The 12,283-nt window shown below is 33.6% G+C and overlaps 1 protein-coding gene across 2 annotated transcripts in view; it reads left to right on the top strand.

Annotated features, from left to right (window-relative positions):
* LOC136037312 (retinal guanylyl cyclase 2-like) overlaps positions 1-12,283 on the top strand; it is a 170,075-nt gene that overhangs the window by 52,299 nt on the left and 105,493 nt on the right. For both annotated transcript variants that reach the window (XM_065719976.1, XM_065719977.1), the window contains exon 6: positions 11,155-11,251. In XM_065719976.1, the coding sequence (XP_065576048.1) occupies positions 11,155-11,251 (97 nt within the window). The remainder of the gene's footprint in view (positions 1-11,154; positions 11,252-12,283) is intronic.

Genomic DNA, 12,283 nt, shown 5'->3' with positions numbered 1-12,283 from the left:
TTCGTAAATAATTGTATGGAAAGGGATGAAATTCTCCTAACTTTTTTGATTCTCCTATTCTATTTGATTCCTATCCTGATTCTCCTATTCCATTTGATTCCTATCCTAATTCTCATATTCTTTGAATTTAAAAAGCTTTTGATACAGTCGATCTTAGTATTTTGTTATCTATCTATATCTATGGATATAGAAGGATCATGCTTAAATGGTTTGAAAGTTATTTTAATGGTTGGCTTATTAATATTATGATTGATGAAGTTGATGATTGATGAAGTTGATGATTGATGAAGTAGCTTGTTGAGTCCCAGTAGGTTCGGTGCTTGGTACTATAATTGGCATATGTTGATACTATGAGGTTTTACCTGCCGGGTTCTAGTCGGTGTTTACATAGTTTGCTTTTGATGGCTAATCGCATTTAAAAAGTTTTCATATTTTTACTAGTTTAAGCTTACTCTCTGTTAATATTGTGGAGACTAGTTCCATCTTATATTCAAGAGTAGGTGAGCCCCTGGACATTGTGAAGGACCCAGGAGAAACAAGTGTACCTTGTGGAGAAACAAGCAATACCTTGGTTTCTACCTAGATTACAATCTTTCATGGAAAGAACATAGTGAAGTTGTTGCAACGAAAGTTGCACAAGGAGTTGGAGCAATTCGACATTTTAAGAATTTTTTACCGCGACAAATTTTTTACCGCGACAAATTTTATTATTTTTATATAAGGCTTTAGTCCACCCATATATTTCCTATGGATGTGTGCTATGGTCAAGCAACTTTTTCAAATAGTGAATGACAATGAGGCATTTAATAATAAACTTAAAGTGCTTAATGTCGGGCGACTTCGTGACTACCAAGCAGGAGTATTCTCTTATCAGTGTTGGAATTTTATCATTTCTGTGGTATTTCATGGTTTTTTAAAGAAGAAATAAATCACTTTATAGCTATAGTTCCCGCAATACCGAGAATCTAGTCACCAAATACAGAAGTGGAACTAGAGCAGGTTTTCTGTCATACATCTAGGTCCTAAGATTCGGAAATCTCTTTCAGAGAGCATTCGGGCAGAGGAGCACCTTTGTTTATTTAAGAGAAAAATATAAAAATATTCTTTTGGGTCTTGGTTCATACATGATTTTTTCCCTTTTCTTTTCTTTTTTTTATATTTTTTATGTTCATGAATAAATATTGGTCATAATTTAGGGATTTATTTATTATTATTAATTTCCTTTTTTATTTGTTTTGTTCTCTTGTTAAGAGTTTTGTTTGTTAAGTGTTTGTTATAAATGTGGTCGCCCAGTATCAAGTGCTTTTATGTTTTTCTTTAGGGAGCCACTTGGATTAATGTCATGTGTCATATCATTTTGTAATTAAATGAATTGAATTGAACTCTGATTTTTTTTTGGCTTTTTGTGGGCCTTTTTTTCGTTGAATAGCCTTGTTTTATTTATATCATTTAATCATTTCAAAACTTGTTTTCTGAAAAAGAATTATTTTCAAATACAAGTAAGAACCCCATTAAAAGCTTAAACGAGCTTAAATAAGGCAAATAATTCAGCAATTATAAAACAAAGAGAAATTATTTTCAAATACAAGTAAGAACCCCATTAAAAGCTTAAACGAGCTTAAATAAGGCAAATAATTCAGCAATTATAAAACAAAGAGAAGTTATTATCTTGATTAGATGAGACTTCAAACGAACAGAGTTGAAAACAAATAATCACATAAAACTTAGAAACAACAGGCGCTACTTTTGATAGATAAATTAATATTAATATTGACAATAATTAGCAGAAAACTCAAATAAAGCTTAAAACAAACAAAAATAATAAGAGCAGGACTATTGCCCCCCTCAAAATTGCTAAGCTTATTCCCTTCGGAAAATTCCCCTCATGGAAAATTCCTCCCAAAACATTCCACTTAACAAATATCCCTATCCCCCCTTGGCAATTTAATCCAAACGCATAATTGAACAAACTAAGAGAAAGTTTGGCGAATAAAAATAACGAGGAAAAGAAGGAATTTTTGAATATTCTACCAATATTCCAAAATATACGCAGAATGTATGGTGTAAAATGTCCTATAGTATTTACTTCCACATTGTAATTTATTTTAGTTCTTTTTCTCGTGCTTATGGGGTAGAGTCATCATAGTAGGGTAAGATCAAGTCTAACAATGGGGTTGTGGGCCCGGAGTTAAGCTTATAGATTTTTCAAAGTTTTCGAACAAAACAGATAAGGGCTATAGGAAAACTGCATAGCCAAAAAAGAACTGAGAGGGAGGCTGATTACCCCCTCAGTAGCCTTTGGCCTTTAAAAAGAATATAAGAGCTTTCAATTTTCAACCGAATGAGCCCACTCACAAGTTTCTTAAATAGCCCATTCCATTTCAAGTGGATAAAAAAAGAGTGGTGGGGAACCAATATTTTTTTAATTTTTCTTCTGCATTCACTTTTTCTTGTAGTTTCATGTATAGTATATTATATTTATAACTTGTATGTGCTATATTTTTTCCCATATAACTATAGCTTATAGTTTCACAGTTCACGTATTTCTCAAAAAGAGTTGTAAAATCTTTTATTTCTTTTTTTATATATACATTTTGTTTAAGAATAACATGAAAATAATTGATCTTAAATCTTTGTTTAAGATTAAATAGTCAAAATAGGAAAGAAGCTTTAATGAGCTTCAGTTAATAGAAGACACTCAATATAACTGATTAGAAATATTCTACTCGTAAAGTTGGTCCTCTTTGAAGTATATATGAAGTTTTCTTTAAAGTATTGAGCCAACTCTTACAAATTTGAAATCAATTACTATATTTTTCTCTAAAAACAGACACTAAAATATATTTAAAGTTTTTACACTTTTCAACTAACGGGAAGGTCCATTAAGATTAATTGGATTTATATTTATCAATTTATTCGTATACTTCTTTTTTTGCTACGACGAGACTCACTACTGAAGTTTTGTGTCCACTTTTACAAGTCCAAATACAAGTGATGTTTCTAAAAAAAAAGGTCTCCTAGAATGTTTGTGTTAAAGATTAAAACCAAAATATAGCAATGAAGTGACCTAAGTTATTTATTTATTAATGCATCAAACGGTAAGCAATAATGCTTGTTATTGATTGAAAAACAGAGGGGAATTTCTCGAGGGAAGGTGAATACGCCTATTACCAAACAAAATGGAGATTAATAGTAAAAAATTGTTCACCGTTGAAATTTGATTGAATTTTTACTTAATTTCAATTTCCCAAAATTACTTATTCCTTTTTTGTACATTATTTAGTATTTTTGTTCCTGTAGGTTATTAAATAAAAAAAAAGTTTTTAAACTGAAAGTAAGAAGCGACATTAAAACTTAAAACGAACAGAAATTACTCCGTATATGAAAGGGGTTTTTCCTCCAAAACGCCTCGCTCTTTACGCTAAAGTTTGACTCTTTCTCTTAGCTCTACTTTTTGAAACAGTAAAAAAACTTTAGTGTAAAAAGCTGGGAGTTGAGGAGGAAAATCCCCTTTCATATACGGAGTAATTTCTGTTCGTTTTAAGTTTTAATGTCGCTTCTTAATTTCAGTTAAAAAAAAACTTGTTTTTTTTATATTTAATTTCTGGACGTTTTTGATTTAATGCATGTTTTGATCTTAGCTCTCCGCACATAACTAATGAAAAAAAAATTTGGATATTAATTCTTTTTAGCTAAATTGCTTTCTCATAGTTTTAATTTGAGGATTTTAAGAAAAAACGAGCGAGGGAGGAGGCCTAGTTGCCCTCAAACTTTTTGATTATTTAAAAAGGCAAATAGAACTTTAGATTTCTTACAAACGTTTTCATTAGTAAAAAAATATACGTAACTTACGAATTAACTTACGTAACGAACTTCTATATTTTTATGTTTTTATTGCGTATATGAGGGGGTTTACCCCTCGGAGATACCTTGCTCTTTACATTAAAGCTAAAATTTTGTCCCAACTCCTTAAGAATGACCCCTGAATCACACAGACTGTAGAATAAATAGTTGAAATTACTAAAAATGCTTTAGCGTAAAGAGCGAGGTATTACAAGGAGGTAAACCCCTCATATGCGTAATAGTTTCTGTTCGTTTTAAGTTTTAATTCTGCTCCTTACTTTCAGTAGATAAAACTTTTCATATTTAGTTTTTCATTGTTTTTTTAAACAATGCTAGAAAATCCTGCACCCCCTTCATTGAAATTATCTTCCCTCATGACAAATTCCCCTCATGACAAATGACCCTCCCTCAACTCTCCCCCTCTCCAAACCAAAAAAAAACCTGAAAACGTCTATACACTTCCCAATAACCATTACTATATGCAAACACAGGTCAAAGTTTGTAACTTGCAGCCCCTTCCACGGGGACTGTGGGGGAGTAAGTCGCACCCAAAGACAGAGTTATTAGGTTTTTCGACTATGGTAAATAAAATGGCTATCTCTGAATTTTGATCCGGTGACTTTGGGGGAAAATTAGCGTGGGAGGGGGCCTAGGTGCCCTCCAATTTTTTTGGTCACTTAAAAAGGGCACTAGAGCTTTTAATCTCCGTTAGATTGAGCCCTCTCGCGACATTCTAGGACCAATGAGTCGATACGATTACCCCTGGAAAAAAAAACAAATAACACACATCCGTCATTTGTCTTCTGGCAAAAAATGAGAAATTCCACATTTTTGTAGATAGGAGCTTGAAACTTCTACAACAAGGTTCTCTGATAGGCTGAATGGTGGGATTTTTGTTAAGATTGTATGACTTTTCGGGGGTGTTTCCCCCTATTTTCTAAAATTAGGCTAATTTTCTCAGGCTCATAACTTTTGATGGGTACGACTGATCTTGATGAAACTTATATATTGAAAATCAGCACTAAAATGCAATTCTTTTGATGTAACTATTGGTATCAAAATTCTATTTTTTAGAGTTTCGGTTGCTATTGAGCTGGGTCGCTTCTTACTACAGTTCGTCACCACGAACTGTTTGATTGGAAGAAGCCTATTATTACGGACTTGCATCCACCTATAGAAAAACTCTGAATAATGTCTAAGCATGAGAAAAGAGAAAAACAGTTTCAAATCACTAGAAAAAGAATGGGGAAAAGTTACCTTGGATATTTTATTTTATTAGAAATCTCTTTAGGACAGTAATCAGAGAGCTATTGCGGAGTTAGTTCTTTGATAGCATCTGTGTAGCAATTAATTTCCCTTTATATAATAGTGAGTGTTACAAAAATAACTCATGCGGTGTAACTTATATTTTTCCTACTTCTTTCGTGCTTTTAATTGTTTTTCGCCGTATTCAATTTATTGAAGAAGCATGGTTTTATAAAGATTCTCGCAAACTTCGCTTAAAACTATAACACATTTTTAAAGGAAGAATAAAGTGAACAAATACAAAATGTAAATGTTATGTCCCGACCGTTCTTCAAATATTCTCAAATTGTCCCCTAATTTCCATAAGGGGAAATTGAGAATTTTTATATTCTCTTTATTTTGGTTTTAGAGGTTAATTTTACAAACAGGTATTTGGTTTGGCTATGGGGGCATCCCTTTTCCCTTTGTTGGCATATCTGTTCATGGATTCTATTGAAACCTCCGCTATACACAGTTTTAGACTCTCCCGTTGTTTCTGGGGCAGATTCATGGACGATGGGGTTTGCATTTGGAAACACGATTTAGAGTCTTTTGATCTTTTCTATTAACATTTAAATGTTTTTTGATAATAATGTAAAATTTACTGTGGAGTTTGAAGAAAATGACAAACTACCTTTTTTTTGATATCCTGTTGATTAAAAGGAATTTTCATTTACTGGTCTCAATATATAGAAAACCAAATACTCCCGTTGTTTCTGGGGCAGATTCATGGACGATGTGGTTTTCATTTGGAAAAACGATTTAGAGTCTTTTCATCTGTTTTATTAACATTTAAATGTTTTTGATAATAAAGTAAAATTTATTGTGGAGTTTGAAGGCAATGACAAACTACCTTTTTTTGATATCCTGTTGATTAAAAGGGATTTTTATTTACTGGTCTCAATATATAGAAAACCAAATACCCCCATTGTTTCTGGGGCAGATTCATGGACGATGTGGTTTGTATTTGGAAACACGGTTTAGAGTCTTTTGATTTTTTCCATTAATATTTAAACATTTTTGATAGTAATGTGAAATTTACTGTGGAGTTGGAAGAAAATGACAAACTACCTTTTTTTGATATCCTGTTGATTAAAAGGGATTTTCATTTACTGTTCTCAATATATAGAAAACCTAAACATAGTGACAGGTATTTGAACTTTCAGTCATACCACCCTATTTCAGTGAAACACGGGGTTGTGATTGTGCTAGTGGATAGGGATTTCAGAATTTGTTCCCAGGAGTTTTTAGATTCTGAATTGTTGTATTTGATGGATATTTATTTTTTAATAGTTACCCGATTAAATTCATTGATAAAATAATAAAAATAGACGCATTAAACATAACAATAGGGTTATTGGAGTTTTACAGTGCTAATAATTAAATATGCCTAAAAGTTTCATGTTTTTGCCTTATGTACCTATTTTGGAGGAGATTCTTAAATGAATTTTGTGTAAACATAGCATTGATATGTGTTTCTAATGGGTGAGACCATTACGTAGTTTTCTTAATTCTGGGGAGGATTTAACCTGGGGAGATTTAGTTGGAGGGTTGTATAAAATTTCGTGTTCTCATGGAAAGTTTTATATTGGTAGAACTCACCAACAATTTGTTGAAAGATTTATTGAGCATTGCAATTCAATAAAAACCCTACAACCAAGTAAGCCTCCTGAAACTTTTGTTTCGGCTCTGGCTGAACATACATTCTTTCATCCTGAATAGTTTGTACAATCTGATGAGGCCACAGCTATTTCTAACGATAAGGGTTTTCCTCAGTGGGCGAGGTAGGCTATAGAAATTAATATATTTGCTAATCTATCAATAAATAAAGACACGATAAATTTAAATATTGACCCAATTTATGATTGCCTTTTGGAAAATGAACCAATAGTCAATAACAGAGTTAAGATTTTACATGATTACCAGGGGACTAGATTACTTACTGGACAAAAAAGAGTTGCTTTAATATTACCTAACAAGAGGATTAGATCGCAAAAGAATAGTTAACTTAGTTTCAATTGTTAAAAATTTTTCCTCAGTTGCTTTGATGTTCTCATTGAAGTAACTCTAATAGCTTCTTTTCCCTACGTGGATTAGTCACGACAATTGTATTTTTTAATATTGGTGGTGGTTTTATTTGTTTTTAGTTCAGAATTTTTTCTTTTTATCTTTGCTTATCTTAAGCTGAGGACGCTTGGTTAGTATACAGGCGAAATATCCGTGTCGTTTTAGTTTTTTCATCTTTTCTCTCTACTGACCGCAGTCTCGCTTGATGTCCTTTCATTGAGTTTTATCTCCCTTTGTTGTTTATTAGCTTTGGTATTGTCAGAATTTTTGCTATGTAGTTAAATATAACAAAAATATCCATAATACCAAACCCTGACAAAGATTAGCATTCAGAAAAGCCTTTTACAAAATATATTCTCAATTATATTTAATTCCAGCGTTTATTTTCTTTTTCTACTCAGTCTTTTTTTTTAGTTACCTTTTCAGGCTTTGTTATTCAGTTTCCTTTTTACTGTTGCTTTAGACAGTGCTTCCAATCTCTTATTTTATGTTTCTTAAAGTTTACCCTTTAATTATAATATCCCTTGGCCTTTAATCTACGTTTTATTGTTCTTTATTGCTCTGTACTGAGGATGATCGAGCGATGGTCTCGGCCCTCTTTGTTAAAGTATTTGCATTTTCTTTTTTTCCCCTACTTGTGAATAGCTACATTTTTTTTTATTCTCCTTCATTCTTTTTTTGTTATACCTTTATATTTTTTTTTTGTTAGCTCGGCATTGCCATGAATAGCTACATTTTTCTTCATTCTCCTTCGTTATTTTTGTTATACCTTTATACTTTTTTTTGTTAGCTCGACATTGCTGTTGAGCTTGGAAAATCAATATGCTGTTGAGATAGTTTCTGATCAAAATTTTGAGAAGAAATACAAATAAAGACAAAGTTGTCAATGGTGTTAGTGTCTACACTTTCATTGAAAATGAATGGAAAATCTACAAATTTGAAATCAACTGTTATTTCTTCTTTAAAAACAAACACTAAATTATATTAGTGTTATTTAGAGAAAAATTTATGAAAATAACAAGTTTTATGTTTTTGGTAATTGGGGCTTAAACGCGCTTTTTCGTCCTAAAAATGACCTTGTTTCTGTAGGACTTTATAGTATGCTTCGCTAACTTATATAAGAGATGTTTCAGAAGACAGCTAAAGTTATTACGTGCTTTAATAAATTTTTAAGCCCAAACCCGATCATAAACATCAGCGTTATTTATTGCAAGTGCTAAGTGTAAGACAGCTACGGGAGTACCAAGTTGGAATCTTTATTTATCAATGTTGAAATAATGAAAGTCCAGAGGTTTTTATGGCACTTGGTATTAACCATATGACATATAGTAATCGCAAATTCTGTTGGTCTGTCAGTCCCGGTTTTGCTACTTTAGGCACTTCCAGGTAAGCTAGGACGATGAAACTTGGCACGCGTATCAGGGACCGGACCAGATTAAATTAGAAATAGTCTTTTTCCAGATTTGACCATCTGGGGGGGGGGGAAGTGGGGGTCCCGTTAATTCGGAAAAAATAGAAAAATTGAAGATTTTTTACTTACGAACGGGGGATCGGATCTCAATGAAATTTGATATTTAGAAGGATATCGTTTCTCAGAGTTTTACTTCAAATCCCAACCATATCTGGTGACATTGGGGGGGAGTTGGGAGGGGGAAACCTAAAACTTGGAAAACACTTAGAGTGGAGGGATAGGGATGAAACTTGGTGGGGAAAATAAGCACAAGTCCTAGATACATTATTGACATAACCAGAACGGATCCGCTCTCTTTGGGGTAGTTGGGGAGGGGGGGGTTAATTCTGAAAAATTAGAAAAAATGAGGAATTTTTAACTTACGAACGGGTGATCAGATCTCAAAGGAATTTGAAATTTCTGGCCAATTTTGACCATCTGGGGGGGGGGGGAAGTGGGGGTCCCGTTAATTCGGAAAAAATAGAAAAATTGAAGATTTTTTACTTACGAACGGGGGATCGGATCTCAATGAAATTTGATACTTAGAAGGATATCGTGTTTCAAAGCTCTTATTTTAAATCCTGACTGGATCTGGTGACATTGGGGGGAGTTTGGGGTAGGGTAACCTAAAATCATGGAAAACGCTTAAATTGGAGGGATCGGGATGAAACTTGGTGGGAAAAATAAGCAGAAGTCTTAGATACGTGATTTACATAATTGGAATGGATCCACTCTATTGGGGGCGGGGGGTTAATTCTGAAAAATTTGAAAAAATGACGTATTTTTAACTTACGAAGGAGTGATCGGATCTTCATGAAACTTCATATTTAGAAGGATCTCGTAACTCAGATCTCTTATTTTAAATCTTAACCGGATCCAGCGTGATTGGGGGGGGGGGCAGTTGGGGGGCCGGAAATCTTAGAAAATACTTTAAGCGGTGAGATCAGGATGAAACTGGATGGGAAGAATAAAAACCTGTCTAAGATACGTGACTGACATAGCCGGACTGGATCTGCTCTCTTTGGTGGAGGGGGGGGGGGGGTAGTTTTGAAAATTGAGGTATTTGTAACTTACAAAAGGGTGACCAGATCTTAATGAAATTTGATATTTAGAAGGATCTTGTGGTTTAAAGCTCTAATTTTAAATTCTGACCAGATCCTGTGACACTGGGGGATTTGGAGGTGGAAACCGGAATTCTAGGAAAACGGGAAAATTGGGGTATTTTTATCTTACGAGTAGGTGATCGGATCTTAATAAAATTTGATATTTAGAAGGAATTCATGTCTCAGAGCTCTTATTTCGAATCCTGACCAGATCTTTGACATTGGGGGGAGTTGGAGGGGGAAATCTTGGAAAACATTTGGAGTGGAGGAATCGGGATGAAGCTTGGTGGATAGAATAAGCAAATGCCCTTGATACGTGATTGACGGAACCGTACTGGATTCGCTCTCTTTGGGAGAGTTGGGGGCAGGGGTTCAGTTATTTGGCGAGTCAGGTGCTTCTGGTCGTGCTAGGACGATGAAAATAGGTAGACGTGTCAGGGACCTGCATAAAATTGACTTGATAAAGTCGTTTTCCCAGATTCGACCATATGGAGGGGGGGAGGCAAAAGGGAGATGAAAAATTAGAAAAAATTAGGTATTTATTACTTACGAGTGGGTGATCGGATCTCAATGAATTTTGATATTTAGTAGGACATCGTGACTCAGAGCTCTTATTTTAAATCCTGACCGGCATTAAGCCTCTTATCTTCCTTTTAAATCAATCTATTGATTCATAAAATTTTGTTAGAGCTCATACCATATGATGTCTTGGCTCTTAGCTCTTCTTGCCTCATCACAAGTGCCATATGAGCTCTTAGCTCTTGTACGTGATTACTTTAGTGGAAATAGGTTTTTGGATCATTATGAAACGCGGTGCGTTAGTGATTTCGTCGTCCTGCACAGAAATGGAACCAAGACCGGCTTCCCTACTAGATTTTTGGGGGCTAATATGTGGAACTCTGTTCCAGAGAGAATTTGGGCGGCTGAGCACAGGGGGTTATTTAAAAATAAATTGAAAACGGTTTGCAAGGCCAAGGTTCATAGTTCTTATATTTATTTATTTATTTTTCTTTTCTTTTTTTCTCTTTTCTGTTTATTATTATGTTATCAGTTGTTATTGATGAATTGCTGAGAAATTGGTTGTTATAGCTTTTGTTGTTGTTGTTTAGTCTGTAGTGAATTATTAGTTAGAAAATGATTTTTATGTACCCGCCCAGTCGCAAGTGCTTTTTTGTATCTTTCTTGGGGTGGGTACTTGCATATTAATTAAACGTGTTTGATTTATAAATGAAGCGAACTGAATTGAACTAAACTGTTGTTCTTTTTTATTCTTTATGGATTTCTTGATTAAAAGAATATACTAGTGTCTGTGGCAGGTGGTGTTGGTACAGTGTCAGTATATTTCTGAGGAAAAATATACAAATAAGATACAGTTTCTCAGAAACACTGAGAAAATTTATTTTGCAGCATCGGAAAACTTCACAGAAGATGCATCTATTTTTTTCGTCGTAGTTTCAGTCTTCATTTGCATTGTTATCTTAATTATGGTCGGATTGGCGATTAGGTGAGTGTTTACCCAATCTAATATGTAGACGATGCGATTTATCTTGATCATATAGACATAAACGTAATTTTTCATCAAGGAAAAAAATGAGTTGCATCATTGGCAGATCTAGGGGGCCGAGTTAGAGGGCCGCCCCCAAAAAATTATTTTTGGACCCTATTTTCCTGTTTTTTCACTCTTTTTTAGAATATATTAGTCAATTTGGTCAATTATTGGCACCTTTGTCGCATTGGGCCCCCCAAGATTTTGCTCATTGGCGCCCATGTCATATTGGCCCCTCCCCCGGTATTTTGTTCTAGATCCACCCCTGTGTTGCATCATCTATTGTATAGGGTTACGGAAGAAAAGTATGCGTGACAGATAAGAGACCCGAGTTAAGTTCTTAACAAAAATACAACCTTCGCCATCTAACTTTAACCTGCAAAATTATAAAGCTAATTCTAAAAACCTAAATCAAAATGTTAATCCTATTTATTTTTGTATCTTGTTTTTTTTTTTACATTAAGCCAGAAGTAAAGAATAACTTTCAACAAAAGGGCAAAATGAACAAGTTTTTGTAATGTTATGTAATTATAGTATCATCAATTCGAATATATTTTGAATGCAGTGAATTATGATGGCCCTCGGAAAAATTTCAGATTGAACCTAAAATATACTTATAAAATATATTTTTATTTCGCTTCATAAAATATGAAAAAAACTGTTTTGTGAAGGTGTTCTGCCCTATTGAGTATTTTTTAGTTTCTTTTTGTATTTGTAGTAAATATGCACTTTTAAGCAGTTTACAATGCACTTCTGAGAAAAAAAAACCTTAAAATGCATGAAAAAAAGGCTAACTGACAATCACGGACTATAACAGGAGGTAAAAAAAAAAGTTCAACAGGTTTACATACAGCTTTATTGTTTCCTTTGTGATGGAGTTCAATTGTTAAATTTCAGAAAAATATATCTAACTTATCTTGAAAATTGCAGTAAGAATTGAGACTTTTTGTTCTTCTTAAGAGTTAGTGTCAAAATTTAACAGCCAGTTTT

This window comes from Artemia franciscana, chromosome 16, assembly GCF_032884065.1.
Source record: "Artemia franciscana chromosome 16, ASM3288406v1, whole genome shotgun sequence".
In the NCBI taxonomy this organism is placed as follows: Eukaryota; Metazoa; Arthropoda; class Branchiopoda; order Anostraca; family Artemiidae; genus Artemia; species Artemia franciscana.
Note: the sequence above shows the minus strand (reverse complement) of the source record. Positions and strands in the feature narration are given on the sequence as shown.